The following is a 19,191-nucleotide window of genomic DNA, read 5'->3' as shown; positions in this document are numbered from 1 at the left end:
ACTAGCACGATAAGAGAGGGGAGACAAGAACAGGAAGATGTCCGATTTATCAAGATCAGACTTCAAAGACCCTGTTAGAAACAAGGGAAATGCTGGCAGCTCTGCGGGTTGAGACAGTAGGCAGAAAAATGTTTGCAGGGTTGCTGTGGATCGCCTAAAAGAGACGTCCCTTCTCTTCAAAGCGGTTCACATCACTTGCTGTCACATCCCCCAGAGAGAATTGTAGGGATTTTGCAGAGAGAAACCAAAAGCCCTCTCCTGGCTGTCACTGTCTGATCTGTACCGGGTTTCTAATGACCCCTGGGATGCAGGGCAGCTCCTCCCTCCCCCCCCCCCCCCCCCGATGAGTCCTCCTTTCAAAAGCTGGTAAATGACTTGTTTCCAGAGGTCTCACGTGACTCCTCCTTGTTTCCCTTTGCCGGCAGAATACCTACACCAATGCCGACAAGCTGCTAGAGGCGGCCGAGCAGCTGGCTCAGACCGGGGAATGTGACCCCGAGGAGATCTACAAGGCTGCGCGGCATCTCGAAGTGCGCATCCAGGACTTTGTGCGCCGAGTGGAGCAGCGCAAACTCCTGCTGGATATGTCCGTCTCCTTCCACACGCACACCAAAGAGGTAAGAAAAAAAGGGTCAGGGCTGGGTGTGGGAGTGGGACTCTCATTCGGGTGTTTGATCTGCGAGATCATTGAGGGGAGGGGGGTTAGAGGGACATGCATAGCCTGAGTTCTTCCCCTCAGCATTGTTTGTGGATAGCTCATCCTACAGCAGTACCATGGAGAGAGAAATTTGGATGACGATCAGTGGTTATGGTGATGGCTTATTAATCTTGTTATGCCGCTCGTTCATTTCACAGGTCCAAGCGGTTTACAGAATACAATAAAAGTAAAGTAAAATATATATATATAAAAAAAGAACTCCAAACAGCATAACAACAAAAAGAGAAATCCAACAAAGTCTGCAGTGAAAACACAACAACACACGAAAAACAAGAAAAAAACTGCAGACAGAACGTACAAGATGCAGGCTATATTAATTATGTCTATTATTAAATGCGGTTAATGTTACCACCTCTTAACAAACCAAGGGACCCGACACGGTCCGTGTTTCGGTTAACACGCCTTCATCAGGGGTCCAAGGTTGATAAGGTTTCAAATTAAACCGCAAATAAAAATAAACATTAGTCATAAGCCTGTGTAAATCAAGGGTGATCGCTGACCAACGGACTCAGTGTAAACTTGCTACAAAGCTTATCAACCTTGGACCCCTGATGAAGGCGTGTTAACCGAAACACGGACCGTGTCGGGTCCCTTGGTTTGTTAAGTGGTGATAACATTAACTGCATTTAATAATAGATATAATAAAAGTTGAGGGGCATAATTGAAAGGAACGCCTAAGTCCGTTTTCGTCTAAGTTGCAAGTCGTCCAAAGTAAAAAACAGCCTAGGACACATTTTCGAAAAATACTTCCAAAATTTTTTTTGTTTCGAAAATCTTCTAACTATACAGCCTGTCAATCTGATCGTCCAAGTCGCTAAATCGTCCATCTTTATACCACATTTTCATCCAACTTTTCGTCCAAGTCAAAAACCCCTAGAACAAGACCTGTTGGACGTGGGAGTGGTCTGCAAAGTGATGGACTAAACACCCAGACATGGCTCCTAAATAGTGGGGTACCTTATAGGGCACTGCGGTGAACTTCACAAAAAGGGTGCCATGTCATCATCTCACTACAGCTCCCATATAAGTCACGGTGAGCCCCACAAACCACCTCCAGAATCCCCTAGACCCACTTATCTACCACCCTAATAGCCCTTATGGCTGCAGGAGCCACTTATATGCCAGTAAAAAAGGGTTTTGGGGGTGTATAGAGGAGTGCACATGTTTAAGTATCAATGCAGTGATTACAGGGGCTTATGGGCATGGGTCCTCCTCTCCATGAGTCCCTAACCCACCCCCAAGACAGCTTAAGCCACCTCTGTGCTGGACGACTAGGTTTTCCTATGCCAGGCTGCCAGGTGGTGATGGTCTGGAGGCTGAATTTTAAAGGTGATCACTGGGGTAGTGTGTGGGAGGTCTGTTTTATGTGTTTGCAGTGTTTATCTGGTGACTTTAGGTGGGTTTTTGTAACTTAGACCATGTTTTACATGGTCTAAGTCACAACGTCCAAGTTCCATCTAGGCTCTGTTGTAAAACTTTCGGTTATACATGCTGTACGACTAAGTCTAAGTCAGCCCACATCCCGCCCAACTCCTACTGAAACGCCCCGTTTAGCTTTGGTTGTTCAGCGGCGCTGTGAAGGCCTAGGTCATTTTTAAATACATCCAAAACCCGGTTTTATTATCGGCACTTGGACGTTTTTGACTTATGATCGTCCAAGTGCCGACTTAGGCCGGTTTTTGGACGTTTTTCTCTTTCGATTATGAGCCCCCTAGCCTGCATCTTGTACGTTCTGTCTGCAGTTTTTTCTTGTTTTCCATACAAACAGCAAACATACCAAAAAGCATTCACTCCTAAATAAAATCCATAAAAATACCATTGAGAGTTTAAAATTTCACCAAACTGCTGACTGAATATCATTCTAGAACATTTAGAATATGTGAGTAATATCGGATTGATTTAAATCTTGCCCGAATGCTTCTTATAAGAAAACCATTTTTTAACATAATTTTGAAAGATTTTAAATTTGCCTCTAATCTCAACTCTCGTGGCGTATGGTTCCATAAATTTGGAACTGCAAAGTAGAACGCTTTATTTTGAGTAGACTCCCACCTAGCTCTATAGATCTCAAGGTTCTTAGTGGTGAGTAAGGAATCAAATACGAATGTAAATAAGCAGGCTGTAGAAAGTAGAAAACTCTATGCGCAAGGAATAGAGCTTTAAATTGAATTCTATAGCGAACGGGTAGCCAATGATATTGCAAATAAAGAGGTGTTACCCTATCAAATTTTTTCTTAAAGCTTAGAACTTTTATTGCAGGACTTGTTTGGGATCCCCATATTTTCGGTGGCGCCCAAGCTGTGGTATTACATTACATTACATTAGTGATTTTTATTCCGCCATTATCTTGCGGTTGAAGGGAACACCCTGGGAGCCCTTTCACTAACGCGCAGTAAAATCTGGACTTAGTTACATCCTGACATGGGACTTGCCCTCCTGTTAAGCCCAGATTCTACTCAGTATTTTTTAAAGCAGTTTCTTATTTTGCAGATCATAGAAACATAGAGTAGGATGGCAGAAAAGGGCTGTCGGCCCAACAAGTCTGCCCACTCGAATAACCCACCCCCCCCTAAGCACTTCCTCGAAGTGAATCCACATGTTTATCCCATTTATTCTTAAAACTGAGCACGCTGTTGGCCTCTACTACCTGAAATGGAAGATCATTCCATCGATCAACCACCCTTTCGGTGAAGAAATACTTCCTAATGTCACTATGAAATCTCCCACCTCTGATTTTTAGCGGATGCCCTCTTGTCGCCGTAGGTCCTGTAAGGAAAAAGATGTCTTCTTCCACCTCAATAAGGCCAGTAACATATTTGAACGTCTCTATCATGTCTCCCCTCTCTCTGCGTTCCTCGAGAGTGTATAGCTGCAACTTACCTAGGTGTTCTTCATATGGGAGATCCTTGAGTCCTGAGACCATCCTAGTGGCCATTCGCTGAACCTATTCCATTCTCAGCACATCCTTTTGATAGTGTGGCCTCCAAAATTGAACACAATATTCCAGATGTGGTCTCACCATGGACCTGTACAACAGCATTACCACTTTGGGCTTTCGGCTGACGAAACTTCTCCGGATGCAACCCAGCATTTGTCTAGCCTTGGATGAAGCTTTCTCCACGTATTTGGCCGTCTTCATATCTTCACTATTGATTACTCCCAGGTCCCGTTCTGTAACAGTTCTAGTTAAGGTCTCACCGTTCAGAGTGTAGGTCCTGCACTAATGTTGTCGTTAGCACCATGGATCAAAGAAATCTGGGCACATATAGAGTTTTACATAGGGCATACTTTACGCACGTGCAGGCTTTTCATTCGGGCTTGGTTACCGCCCCTTCCTGTACTAAATGTGCTCAGGGACCTAACACGTTCTCGCGTGCTCTGTGGCAATGTCCCACAATGGCATCTTTTTGGAACGGCATTTTTCACTATTTGGGCATATTGTGAGGCATTCAGTGAGTGTAAATATTCAGAAGATTGGCTGCAGGAATTTCAGTGGTATCGTTGTATTAAATACTTCAAAATCTGTGGTGAAAAAGCTTTTGCTGAAAGTTACATTGATGAATTTGCCAAGTTGATGTCTACTACTATTCAGCTACTTTCTCTGTCCCTAGTGGACTTGTGATCCAAATTTATTTATTTATTTATTTTTTATGTTCAAATCTATTTTATTAAGCAGAAGGAAATACAACAGCAAGAATAACTATGGTTTACATTTTCATCAAACAACCGCGGAGGGCTGGACTCTTATGCCCTCCCCGGACCCACCTCACCCCCACCCCACAGCAAAGAAGCCCCAACCCCCCGCCCTCCCGTCCCATCCCCCCACAGATACAGAAACTCAGAGGCAGGGATCAGCAAAGACACTGAGAAGCACAGAATCAAAGGTGAAGTCTATTCAAAACACGGCTACGACTCTCAGGAGTCAAAATGTTCAAATACGGAGTCCAAGTGTGAACAAAGTCTCTGCTCCGGCGTCGAGAAGAACAGGCCAACCGGGCCTCCCAACCCAGCAGTTCATGAAGGCGATTCCTCCAATACCAAAAAGAAGGTGGTTCAGAAGAAAGCCAGCAACACAAGATACATTTCTTCCTCAAGATAAAACATTTACTCAGAAATAATTTTTCATAAGAAGTGTACATATTCAAGAAAGAGAAATGGGCAAACAGCATAGACTGCACGGAGACTGGCACAGGGGTCTGCAACAAGCCCTGTAAAAAGGAGGCCATGTCCGTCCAGAAGGTCTGAATCCCCTCACAACTCCAAATACCATGAAAGTAAGAATTTACCTCCACCGAACAGCGGATGCATAATTGAGTATCAATACAACCCATATGGTACGCCTGACTCTGGGAAGCAAAGGCCCTCAGGACAGTGCGAAAGTGACATTCACGTAACTCAGCACTATGTACCAAGCCTGCAGTTCGATTCAGGGTTTTTAACTTAAAATTGTCCCCCAAGTCCTTACCCAAGTCCCGCCGCCATACCTGGGACAATGGAGGGTTAAGTGACTTGCCTAGGGTCACAAGGAGCTGCAGTGGGAATTGAACCCAGTTCCCTAGGACCACACTCTGCGGCACTAGCCATTAGGTTACTCCTTCACTCTGTGGAAACCTTGATCCTGAACAAATTTAAAGTGCTGATGAATGAATACCATCCGGTTTCAAGGGCGCAAAGGACAGGAGCCCCGCTGTTGAAAAGATTTCCATGGCAATAAGAGTCGTTAAAGCACTCTTACTGACATGGAAAGCAGTCCTGCCGATGCACAGAAAGGGTCTTCATGCCTGCTACCGATTGTTGTAGCAGCCACTGAGAATCCTATGCTAATGCATTACAAGGAGCTCATTATTATTATAATGAGCGCTCCATGTAATGCACAGCAAGGAAACACATTGTTTCCCATGCAGACTATAATGGCAGGGTTTGAGCTGTATTTGCCCTACAAGTGAGTTCCAGAATTTTACCCCTGCACCACAAATAGTCATTGCGATGGTTTCACGTACTGTATTTTTTGTTCCATAAGACGTACTTTTTCCACCCCCAAAAAGGGGGTTGAAAAGGTGGGTGTGTCTTATGGAGTGAATACACCATCCCCCCCCTCCCCCACCGGCACCTTTTTAAAAGTTGCGGTGCTCTCCTGCCGGACGGCTGTCTTTGTAAGCAGAGCAGAGCAGCCCGACGCAGGAGCGTGACCTTTGCGCTTCCTGCCTGGCCCCGCGCCGCTCAGTGGTTGGCTGAGGTCAGTTCTTATTTTCATGGTTTTATATGTCAGTGTTTAATAAATTATCTCCAGAACATCTGTATCCACAGTTTTTTGTTTTTGTTTACTTTGTGTGTCCCCACTTAGATTTGTGGATAGGCAGAACATAAATAATTTTAAATAAATAAATAATAACATGGGAACACAGTCCCTATCCCCATCCTTGCCCCACGGACTCGGTCCCCGTCCCACAGTTATCACAGGTATCCGTCCCCATGTCATTCTCTACATTCCACATTGCAGTACTGTATTTCCACACTGATAGTATAGATTGCATTGCTTAAGCCATAAGTAAATCAAATAACTTACCACCCCTTTTTCAAAACCGTAGCACGGTTTTTAGTGCTGGCCGCGGCGGCAACAGCTCAGACACTCATAGAATTCCTATAAGCATTGGAGCTGTTACTGCCATGGCCGGCAATAAAAAAAACACACTACGGTTTTATAAAAAAGGAAGGGGAGGTTAGTGCTCTCCCATCTTATAATATGGGCCAAATAACATTTTTAAATTTAGATCAGTTTGAATTCCTATAATTCGCTCCCACACTGGATCCCAAAATGATCTTGGAATAAGATGCTTTATGCACAAGACTCTGCTGAGGCTGGAGGACTCCTTGGGTGCCACACCCACTAGTGACTTAGAAATAGCAGTTCCTCTTCAGTAAAGATACCACAGCTTAGGTACCTCCGTATCAAACACCCTTCAATCCACTTCGATCCTCAGCAACACCACTCTGTTCAATAATATTTCATTATACAGAGCTTTACGAGTTCTATCATCACCGGATCTTATTTTATTTATTATTCATTAAGTTAGATGCTCTTAGGGATATATATATGTATAAATACTTTTTTAATTTTATGAATATCAGCTAGTTCTTAGCTTATAGATGTGATCATAGTTAGGGACAATTATCACCAACACTTTTCACAAGGAATTGCTTTTTCAAGGTTGAGTCCCTAATGATATCTCGCCATCTAAAACGGTTAGGGCTCTTCAGCTGGGAAAAGAGATGGCTGAGGGGAGATATGATTGAAGTCTACAAAATCCTGAGTGGAGTAGAACGGGTACAAGTGGATCGATTTTTCACTCCATCAAAAATGACAAAGACTAGGGGACACTCGATGAAGTTACAGGGAAATCATTTTAAAACCAATTGGAGGACATTTTTTTTCACTCAGAGAATAGTTAAGCTCTGGAACACGTTGCCAGAGGATGTGGTAAGAGCGGATAACGTAGCTGGTTTTAAGAAAGGTTTGGACAAGTTCCTGGAGGAAAAGTCTGTTATTGAGAAAGACACAGGGGAAGCCACTGCTTGCCCTGGATCGGTAGCATGGAATATTGCTACACTTGAAGTTTTGGCCAGGTACTAGTGACCTGGATTGGCCACCGTGAGAACGGACTATTGGGCTTTTTGGACCATTGGTCTGACCCAGTAAGGCTATTCTTATAATAATAATAATAATTTATTGTTTATATACCGCCAAAGCCAAAATAGTTTGAGGCGGTTTACAATAAAGAAGAGCTGGACATACAGCGAAAAAACAATGAAGACTTTGAGTACATGAAAATTTGAACAGAGTATGGTAACATTCTAGATGCAGGTTTACAATAAAAGTAAGTCGAGGCGATATACAATAGGAAGAGCAGGTCATACAATGTGGGAATAAGCGGTGAAGACTTTAGGAATTCTTGGTCAAAGGGAAATAGATCGGGGCGATTTACAATAAGAAGGGATAGGTCATACAGTGAGGGATAAGCAGTGAAGACTTTACGAATTCTTGGTCACAAATCGGTTGAACAGATTGGTTTTAATAAGTTTTCTGAAGTTGAGGTAGGTTGAGGAGTGCATGATGATGCTGCTTAACCAATCGTTCTGTAGACTTGCTTGGAAGGCAAGCGTTCTGTCAAGGAATCTTTTGTATCGGCAGGTTTTTATTGTAGGGTGGCTAAACATGCGTGTTCTGCGTGAAGGCCTGGTGGAGCAGTCTAGTTTAAAGTGGGAGACCAGGTACGGAGGGGCAAAGCCGAGAATGGATTTGAAACAGAGACAGGCGAATTTGAACAATACTCTTGCCTCCAGGGGCAACCAGTGGAGTTTTTGGTAGTAGCGGGTTATGTGATCCCATTTCTTTAGGCCGAAAATCAGTCGCACAGCTGAGTTTTGTATGATTCGGAGTCTTTGAATGGTTTTCTTGAGAGACCCTCCAGATAAATAATATTGCAATAGTCGAGTAGGTTTAAGATGGAGGATTGCACCAGTAAGCGGAATGATGTTGATCAGTAAAGCAATTGCAAGTGGCATGAATGAAAACAATTGTATTACATCATTTACCACAGCTCTGACACCCATGTAGAAGCTCTTCGATTAAACCACATTCGTGCCAAAATTTACTTTCAGCTCAACAGAATCGCATTTCTTCTCATATCCTGTTTTCACTGTTCTCTTCCCCTGTATCAGGGGTAGGCAATTCCAGTCCTCGGAAGCCGGAGCCAGATCAGGTTTTCAGGATCTCCACTATGAATATGGATGAGATGGATTTGCATGCCCTTCCTCCTTGAGATGCAAATCTGTCTCATGCATATTAATTGTGGATATCCTGAAAACCTGACCTGGCTCCGGCTCTCGAGGTCCGGAATTGCCTACCCCTGCCCTATACCATGTTGCATATTGAGATAGATATGTGATTTGTTATTGGAAGCTGCCGGAAGGTGTTTTTGTGAACGTGGAAGGACCAGTTCGATGTGATTATTTGAGAGATAATGACAATAATTTCTCATTGCTCTTATCACATGATATAAGATGTTTACTTCCTTCAGGAAATTTTTCAGTCAAGGGAATCTGCCAAGGGATAATATGCCGGAAAGTAAAACCACAAACGATGTAGGATAATTCTGTACATGTGACAGTGGTGTGGAAGCCAAGCTGATTTTGTAATGTTTGCTGCTTATGGCTTCTTTTTTTTTTTTTTTTTTTTTTAAAGCTATTGATATTTCAGAAGAGGTTAAGTTCAGATATTAGTACTCGGAGGAAGCTACCGTAGTAGTGTGTGGGGCAATATGAAAAGAAGCAGACAATTTAGCCAGCTAGAAACGTAGCCATTTATTTCTGCTGAAAATTAGTGGTTAATACCAATTAGAGAATGACATGGTGACAAAATTCATCACCGTTCCCGTCCCCGAGGATAACTGCGGGAAACCATCTTCATGTCATTCTTTAAGGAAAGAGGGAAGAATCAGAGTATGAAGGGCCACAACCACTGACCCGCAAGCTTTGCTTTGAAGAAGGACTGAGGCTGAAACAGACACTACAGAATGACAGTCTCTGGTATCCAGAGCAGATATTGTGATGTCATAATGCCTCATTCCACCAGTGCCTAAGAACCAATCACATCAGTGATGTCACAATGGCTTCATTATCCTTGGCTCACATAAGAATCAGAGTATGAATGGGCTCAGCCACTGACCCACAAGCTTTGCTTTGAAGAATGCTGGTGTAGAAGGACTGAGGTTGAAACAGACACTACAGAATGACAGTCTCTGGTATCCAGAGCAGATATTGTGATGTCATAATGCCTCATTCCACCAGTGCCTAAGAGCCAATCACATCAGTGATGTCACAATGGCTTCATTATCCTTGGCTCACATAAGAATCAGAGTATGAATGGCCACAACCATTGACCCGCAAGCTTTGCTTTGAAGAATGCTGTTGTAGAAGGACCGAGGTTGAAATAGACACTAGAAAATGACATGGGATTATTTCCCGCGGTTATCCGCGGGGACGGGAACGGTGATGAATTTTGTCACCATGTAGTAATGGGGTGGGGGGTGGGGTGGAAAGCCCCAGGCGTCATCTTGTTGGGGGATGCCGGCACCTTTCCACCCCCCCCTTCCCCAAGCCATGGTTGCACCTTCGCTTCCTTTCCCCTCCATACCTTTTTAAATCTTCGATCTTCGCCCATGCGAGCAACTTCTCCGGCCTGCTGCTTGCGCTGACCTGGACGTCCAAGTGCCGATTTTCAAAGCTGGCTTTCTGGATATCTTGTTAGGCTTCTTAGCCGCCGTGGCCCGGATTCTATAAACTGCACCATAAGTTAGAAGGCAGTAGGCGCCCAGCAACCGCCTAACTTAACTGCTTTAATTGGTTTTAATCGACCATGCAGTTAAAAACCAATTCAAAAGTCGTTAAATAAACGTAGGCAGCCAGAATCGCATCTAAGCATGGAGGGACATAATTTTTTTTTTAAAATGTCTAAGTCCCATTTCTGCCTAAGTCCCTAAACGCTGAAAGTTGGCAGCAGGGAAATGTCTGTTCTCCCCCCAAAAAACGTCCAAAATGAGTTTTTTAAAAAATATACGTCTTAATGCAATGTTTTGATGTTACACATCTGTATTATTTTCTGTTTTGTTGTAAAACCTTAATAAAAACTCATTGAACTTAAAAAAAAAAAAGAATGGCTTACCTCTCTGTTCAGCAGTTTAATCACCCAGACTGCCACTACGTCTAATGTCAACCAAAAAATCACCCCAAAAATTACCCTATTCCCCCCCACCCCATTTTATGAAGCCACATTAGCGGTTTTTTATCATTGGCGGTAAAAACTCCGACGTTCATAGAATACCTATGCGCGTCACAACTTTTACTGCCGCAACCGGTGATAAAAAACGCTAATACAGCTTCGTAAAAAAGGGGGGGGGGAACCAGGGGTATAGTAGACTAGCAAAGTAGGCACTGGATTGGGGGAAACTTTTCTCTGACCGTGCTATCCTGTCTGTTCTTCCATTCCTTCATGAGATCTCTGAAAGGAGGTTTCTGTTTTATTAGTTTTCATTTCGTTCAACGTAATGGACAGAAAAAGGAATATAGTCGTCTGCCACATTCCAGTCAAGAAATACTGAGTCTGATGGTGGTTGTGATGATGGATAGTGCTCTTCCACTTCTAATTGTGCAACAGAGACACTTTTAGCAGCGAAAGAGACAGGATGATGAAGGGGGATAGAGGAAACAGTGATGGATCTCAGACGCCTGTGTTTATTACTGTCAGAAGTCTAGAAGCTGAAGCTTTCTGCTTGCATCATTTAGGATTCGGAACGCGCCTCTACTCTGGTTGTGGCACAGCCGAGCACGTGCTTAACAGTGGAAAAACCGGGTTGCTTTGATCAGTAACTGAGATCCTTAGTGACAAAAGATCGTCGGAGCTGGCTTGAAATCAAGCTTCAAGTTTATTATTGTTTGATATCCCACAAATCGGTATATATCTAAGCGGCTTACAATCCACATTAAAATCAGTAATATCAAATTCAAAAATAAAAATATAAAACTTAACATGACATAAAACAAATGGGAAATAAGGGAAGGACTACAATCAGGGATAGAAAAGGGGGAAGGGATCACACAAAAGGCAAGGTCTGCATGCGCCTACAAAAGTACTCTGGAATACTAAGGCCCTCTTTTACTAAGGTGGGCTAAGTATTTTAGCGTGCATTTGGCGTGCGCTAAATCAACGCGTGTGCTAAATCAACGCGTGTGCTAACAGCTAACGTGCCCATAGGATAGCATGCACGCGTTAGCGTTTAACACACGTGTAGCACGCGATAATATTTACCGCACGCTAAAAAGCATAGCGTACCTTAGTGAAAGAGGGGGGGGTAAAAAAAAAAATACAATTAAATATGGAATGCTTATAAATAAGCATCCGTAAATAAAAATGTTTTAAGATCTTTGTGAAAAGTATTACGAGAAATAAGTCACAACCTATGATGCTCTCTAAAGTGATCATTGGTGAGCTGGTCGAATAATGATGTAAGAGACCCTAGACCAGGGTCTCGAAAACTTTTCCAAGCCACGGCACACTAAACTCGGGGCCGCAGCTGGAGGGTCTCCGCACATGTGCAGACGTCAACGGGATGATGTCACGCGCAGACGGAGCCTTGAGCTTCTTAACCTTAAAATGACTATGCCAGTGGGGAGGTGATGAGAGCAGGAGTGGCGCCGGCAACGGCTGACTCTCCTATATAACCTGCCTCTCGTGGCACACCCAGAATCTTGCACACACTGCCATAGACGGTCTTTCGAAGGAGGGACCAGACTTCTGTACAGACAGTAATGGTTAATTAGCATACTTGCTTCCTTATAATATTAGGCTCTATTATCTGAGGAATAATCTACAGTTAAGGAAAAGCCAACCTCAAATCTTGTTTTATAAGATCTTGGAGTAGATCTGTTTTTGTATGGAGTGATACTGAAGTGAAAGGTTACCAAATATTAAGATTTCTTGTAGAAATTTTCTATGCGAGATAAGGTCAACGGGGATGTTGGAATTCACGGAATACAAAGAACGCCAAGTAATGTAGTGTGGCACAATATGGCCCCATCATGGCCAAATACCGCTTCAATAAGTTACTGTACCTAATTTTAGTTAATTGCTTTAGGCTATGAAATTAGATTTCATTATGCTTAAGTGAAGTGTAATAATTGAGAAAATTATTACTTTCATGTGTTTTAATTTAATAAGGATTTGCTTTCAGACTGTCATAAGAGTGGCAACTTGAAGGTCAAATTTTAATTCTAACAAGATGCTTGTTCATCACAGAAAGAGCAGATGCCAGGATGAATAAGCCTAGAGACGGATCAAACTGAGCTTCCAGTACTGTATGTCTTGTTTTCTGGCATTCCTTGACCTTGCACGTAGAGCATATGCTATATTTCTACAAAGCCCCTTCCAATGGGCTTCCCAAAGATAGTAAAGTCTGCTTCCTATGGAAATGATAAGTAGTGGTAGTAGTAGTAGTAGTAGTAGTAGTAAATGCTTCTCTTCCCCTCTGGCTGGGCAGATTTTGTCTTCATTGAATCGCTATGCAAAGGAAACAGAGGGTGCTAGGCTAGAGGCATGCCAAGGACAGAGACTGAAATTTAATCAGAAGGATAGTCAGGGCTAACCATTTGGACAGATAGATTTAAGGGCTCCTACTAGTATGTACTAGAGAATGACTCGGTGACAAAATACATCACCGTCCCTGTCCCCGCAGAAAACAACCATCCTGTGTCATTCTTTAGTGTCTATCTCAACCTCAGTCCTTCTATACCAGCATTCTTCAGTGCAAGGCTCGAGGGTCAGTGGCTGAGCCCATTCATACTCTGATTCTTCCTTCTTTTCTTAAAGAATGACATGGAGATGATTTCCCGTGGTTATCTGCGGGGACGTGAACGGTGGCAAAATTTGTCACCGTGTCGTTCTCTAGTATGTACCAGCCTCCTCCTTCCTGCTCCTCCAACATTAGAAGAAAGTATACTTCCTTCTCCCATTGTTTACAATAGAACCCAAGAGTTTCTAGACCCCCCTCTGGAGGAGGGGCAAGCTTAATGTCTTCTGTCATTGAGGTTAGAACAATACTGGATGCTGGGAGGATGGTAGGCAGCATCTCCTCTTAGCTTAATCTGGGCTTTTTCAAAAGGATTGAAAGGGCAGGGCTTTATGTAGATATTTGGGTGGTAGTTGTATTTTGGAAAAGGGATTCAGAAATGGGGACCCCTTTATATCTCGAAGCTTTTCCTGGGACATTTAGGGGATTCCTGGGGCTGATAACCTTCTGCACAGAATTGTTTTGCAGGTGGGAAGGAAGGGAAGATTGGGTATTGTTGGCAGTTTTTTTTTTAATTAAATTGAAAGAATGTAGGTGGTTATGACTGATTTTTGTTTATTTGATTAGTTTTATATCCCATCCTCCTCAACGAGCTCAGAAAGGGTAACAAGGTTGACATACATAATGCATAGACAAATTATGAATTTGCATGTGTACAGTAATGTTACATATATATAGAAAGTCAAGTTTAGTGTACAATTTGGTCATTTTAAGTTAACATACGGTTATTTCCATCTTCAGTTAAACAGAATCAGTCTAGTTCAGCACACATTAGAATACATATGGTTGGAAGGGAGTGACTGGATTTATGGGAAGAACATAAGAACATAAGAACTGCCTTCTCCGGATCAGACCTTCGGTCCATCAAGTCCGGCGATCCGCACACGCGGAGGCCCTGCCAGGTGTACACCTGGCGTAATTTATAGTCCATCAAATCCTTATATGCCTCTCTTAAGGAGATATGCATCTAGTTTGCTCTTGAAGCCTAGGATGGTCGATTCTGTCATAATCTCCTCTGGGAGAGCATTCCAGGTGTCAACCACTCTCTGAGTAAAGCAGAACTTCCTGACATTAGTCCTGAACCTGTCCCCCCTCAGCTTCATTACATGTCCTCTAGTCCGTGTCAAATTGGACAATGTAAATAATCTTCTCTGCTCTATTTTGTCGATTCCTTTCAGTATTTTGAAGGTCTCGATCATATCCCCACGCAGTCTCCTTTTCTCAAGGGAGAACAATCCTAGTGTTATAAGTCTGTCCTCGTATTCCAGTTTCTCCATACCCTTCACCAGTTTTGTTGCTCGTCTCTGCACCCTCTCCAGCAGCTTTATATCCTTCTTTAGGTAGGGGGACCAATGTTGGACACAGTATTCCAAGTGTGGTCTGACCATTGCCCTATAAAGCGGCATTATAACTTTCTCCGATCTACTCGAGATTCCTTTCTTTATCATGCCCAACATTCTATTTGCCTTCTTTGCCGCTGCCGCGCATTGTGCCGACGGCTTCAGGGTCCTATCTATCAGTACACCCAGGTCCTTTTCTTGTTCACTCTTCCCCAGAGTTGCACCTGACATTGTATACTCGTATTCCTTATTTTTATTGCCTAAATGCATTACCTTGCATTTCTCCACATTGAACTTCATCTGCCATTTCTCCGCCCATGTTTCTAACCGACACAAGTCGCTCTGGAGTTTCTCTCGATCCTCCTGCGATCTGATTTCCCGGCATAGTTTTGTATCGTCTGCAAACTTGATGATCTCACTGGATGTTCCTTCCTCCAGGTCATTGATATAAATATTAAAAAGGATCGGCCCAAGTACCGAGCCCTGGGGTACACCACTAGTCACTTTCTCCCAGTCGGAGAACTTCCCATTTATGCCCACTCTCTGCTTTTGGTTTTCCAGCCATTTGCCTATCCATCTTTGTATATCCCCCTCTATGCCATGACTTTGTAGTTTCCTGAGAAGTCTTTCGTGTGGAACTTTGTCGAACGCTTTCTGGAAGTCCAAGTATATTATGTCCACCGGCTTCCCACTATCAATTTGCTCGTTCACGGTCTCGAAAAATTGGAGTAAATTAGTCAAACATGATTTCCCTTTCCTGAATCCATGTTGACTGGGTTTCATCAAGTCGTATGCGTCCAAGTGCCGGACTATGCTATCCTTGATCAGTGCTTCAACCATCTTGCCAGGGACAGACGTAAGACTAACAGGTCTATAGTTGCCCGGTTCCCCTCTCGATCCTTTTTTGAAAATTGGGGTGACGTTCGCTATCCTCCAGTCGTCCGGTATCTGTCCAGTTCTGATTGTCAGGTTTGCAAGTTTTTGCAATAACTCTCCGATTTCAAACTTCAATTCCTTTAAGACTCTCGGATGAATCCCATCCGGTCCAGGGGATTTGTCACTTTTAAGTTTGTCGATCTGATAGTATATCTGGTCTAAGTCCACTTCAACTGTGGTGAGGCTGTCTTCTATTTCTCCTGCAAACACTTTCTCCGCTTCAGGTATTGTTGAGGTGTCCTCCTTCGTAAAGACGGACGCAAAGAAGGAATTTAGTTTGTCTGCGATTTGTTTATCTTCCTTGATGTACCCTTTTCTTCCCTGGTCGTCCAGGGGTCCCACTGCCTCTTTTGCAGGTTTTTTCCCTTTCACGTATCTAAAGAAGGGCTTGAAGTTTTTGGCCTCCTGGGCTATTTTTTCCTCATATTCCTGTTTTGCATCCCTCACCGCCTTGTGACATTTCTTCTGATCATCTTTATGTTTGTTCCAGGCTTCGGTTGTCTTTATGCATTTCCATTTTTTGAAAGAGTCCTTCTTTTCTTTTATGGCTTCCTTCACCTGTATGGTAAGCCATGCCGGTTCTCTTTTGCTCTTTGTTCTCCGATCTTTGGAAATCCTCGGAATGTAGAGATCTTGTGCTTCTGTGATAGTATTTTTCAGTAGGGTCCATGCCTGATCAACCGTTTCAAGTTTGTCCACCATCTTCTCGAGTCGTTTTTCTACCATGGCTCTCATGCTATCGTATTTACCCTTTTTAAAGTTCAAGGTGGTGGTTAAGGTTTTGGCATGTTTCCCTTTCCCGATGTCAAGTTTAAAGTTGATTACATTGTGATCACTCGTTCCCAGTGGAACTATGACTTCCACTTCTGTTATCGGTCCCGTGAGGCCATTTAGGACCAAGTCCAAGGTGGCGTTGCCTCTTGTCGGCTCTTTTACCATTTGTTCCAGGAAGCAATCCCCTAGCACCTCCAGGAACTTGGCTTCCTTGCCGCAGTTGGAGGTTGCTAGTTTCCAGTCTATCCCTGGGAAATTGAAGTCTCCCAATATAATTACATTGCCTGTCTTGCATTCTTGTTTGATTTCCTCCATCATTTCTGAGTCAGTTTCCTCCGCCTGTCCTGGTGGACGATAGTAAAGGCCAATTTTCGTATCTGCGCCATATTGACCAGGAATTTTGATCCAGAGTGATTCAAGCTTCTCTTTCATTTCTGTTGTAACCATTTCAACAGAATCTATTCCCTCCTTAACATATAGAGCAATACCTCCACCTTTCTGCCCTACTCGATCTCTTCTATACAGTTTGTATCCCTGTAGTACTGTGTCCCATTTGTTTTCTTCATTCCACCATGTTTCTGTTATGCCAATGATATCCAATATGTCATGTCTTGCTATTGTCTCTAGTTCCCCCATTTTGTTACCCAGACTTCTAGCATTCGTATACATACATCTAAGTTCCCTTCGTGTTACCTTTTTGGACCTTCTACTCTTGGCCTTTCCTGTAGTTTCAATTACGGTATCCTTTACTGCTCCTGTGTTATCACCTTTGTTTGCTGTGTGGTCGTCCCCTCCTGTGTCTGAGTTGTCCCTTCCTGCTTTTTCTCCCTTATTGGCTGTGAGGTCGTCTTCTCTTGTGTAGGTGTAGTTGTCCTTGGCTTCTTCGTCGGGGCATCCTGCTATCCGTACCATCGACCGGTGGTCGACTGTCGGCTTTCCCCTGTCTTTCAGTTTAAAGCCTTCTCGATTGCCTTCTTCATGTTGCCTGCCAAAACTCTTGCTCCTTCCTTGTTGAGGTGTAGTCCGTCCCTTCTGTAGTACTTGCTTTTTCCCCAGAACGCCGTCCAGTTGCGCACGAAGTCGAAGCCTTCTTCTTCGCACCATCGTCTCATCCAGGCGTTGATTACTTGCAATTCCCCTTGTCTCTTTCCATCCGCTCTTGGTACTGGGAGGATCTCAGAGAAGGCCACCTTCACCTCCCTGATCTTCAGTTGTCTTCCGAGAGAGCGGAGCTGGCCCTTCAGCTCTTCCCTGTCATACTTCCGCCCGCTCACATCATTTGTTCCCACGTGGATAAGTACAGTTTTTATTACTTTCCTGAAGTTCAGAAGCCCTTTGAGGGATCTGATGTGAGGAGGTAGTTGATTCCAGTAGCTTGGTAGGAAGTGAGAGTAGGAATGGTTTCTGGCGCTCTGGAGTTGGAGAGTGCAACAGGGGTCTGTTTGGACATAAGGAGGAAGTTTTCTTGTTATGTATGTTGTGTACGGACTTGTATGTTATTACTAATCTAATCTTCTATTTGTATGTTGCTCATACCTCAACGGGCTCAAGGCGACTTAAAGAGAGAAGAGAGGGGAGAGTGTAGGGAGATGGATAGGTAAGAGGGGAGAGAGGAAGTGGGAGGGGAAGAGGAGGGGGAAGGGAAGGAGGAGGAGGAAAGGATATAGGAAATTAAGTGTCGAACAGGTTGGTTTTCAGTTTTCTTCGAAAGATGATGTGGCTAGGTTCAGTTCTTGTCGTTTCTGTAAGGCCATTCCAAGTTTTTACTCCTAGAAATAATAATAATAATTTTATTTTTATATACCGCCCTACCGCATAGTTCTAGGCCAGGGGTGTCGAAGTCGGTCCTCGAGGGCCGCAATCCAGTCGGGTTTTCAAGATTTCCCCAATGAATATGCATGAGATCTATGTGCATGCACTGCTTTCAATGCATATTCATTGGGGAAATTCTGAAAACCCGAATGGATTGCGGCCCTCGAGGACCGACTTCGACACCTGTGTTCTAGGCGGTTCACATACAATACTAAAAATATACAGTCAATGACTAAATACAATATTCTAAAAAGTTAAACTAAAATTATATAATAAATGAATAAAAAATTGAACTAAAATTATACAATAAATGAGTAGATAATTGAATGCATTATATTTTAATTCCATAAAATTCAGTCAAAAGTGCTAGCTATATGATCAGTTTATGATATTCTAAAAAGTTGGACTTAGAATACATTATGCTATAAAACAATAAAATTCAGCAGAAATATACTAGCTGTGAGGTCAATATCTAATTTACCAGTAAATAATTTGGGACATCAACTTAAATATTTTTCGAGTAAATCAGTTTTTAGTAATTTCCTGAAGGACATATAAGAGTGAGCTAGAAAAGTGAATATCTTTTGTGGATGGGAGATTTAGTTGCATCCTGTTGAGGGTTCTGTGAGAAGTAGACCACGCCATTGAGAAGAGCTGGATGAGTGGGGCAGCTGAGTTTCCATAAAGTATGCGGTGAATGATGCAAGATATTTTGAATGTTATTCGTGATGGGATGGGTAGCCAGTGCATTCGTTTGATAAAGGCTGTGACCGAGTCGTAGTTTCTCAGGTTGAAGATTAGTCTTACAGCTGTGTTTTGGATGAGTTGCATTTTGTGAATTAGGGCAGTGTTGATTTCCATGTAGATGGAGTTGCAGAAGTCCAGTTGTGGTAGTATCATCAGTTGTACAATTAAGGCGAAGTGGTATGGTCTGATTAGTCTTAGTTGTCTCAGGGTAAAGAGGGATTTCTTTTGGAGACTAGATATTTGAGGTTCCATAGTAAAAGTGGAGTTCAGTATGCAACCTAGGATTTTGGAGGATTCATCTATGGAGAGGGTTTTGCCCGATCGAAGGGTGATGCTTATTGGTGCAGTCTTGGACCGTGTGGAAGTATAGAACCTTGGTTTTATTTGTGTTCAATTTCAGTTTGTTGGTTGTTGCCCAGTTTTGGATTCTTTCAATATTGTGTGAAATTTTGTTGGAGATGTA

General features: G+C 43.1%; 1 protein-coding gene across 4 annotated transcripts in view; it reads left to right on the top strand.

The window, feature by feature from the left end:
- Positions 1-19,191, top strand: part of KALRN (kalirin RhoGEF kinase) — a 1,310,049-nt gene that overhangs the window by 716,843 nt on the left and 574,015 nt on the right. For all 4 annotated transcript variants that reach the window (XM_033944399.1, XM_033944394.1, XM_033944393.1 and 1 more), the window contains one exon: positions 426-617. In XM_033944399.1, the coding sequence (XP_033800290.1) occupies positions 426-617 (192 nt within the window). The remainder of the gene's footprint in view (positions 1-425; positions 618-19,191) is intronic.

The sequence above is a fragment of the Geotrypetes seraphini genome, chromosome 5 (genome assembly GCF_902459505.1).
Source record: "Geotrypetes seraphini chromosome 5, aGeoSer1.1, whole genome shotgun sequence".
In the NCBI taxonomy this organism is placed as follows: Eukaryota; Metazoa; Chordata; class Amphibia; order Gymnophiona; family Dermophiidae; genus Geotrypetes; species Geotrypetes seraphini.
Note: the sequence above shows the minus strand (reverse complement) of the source record. Positions and strands in the feature narration are given on the sequence as shown.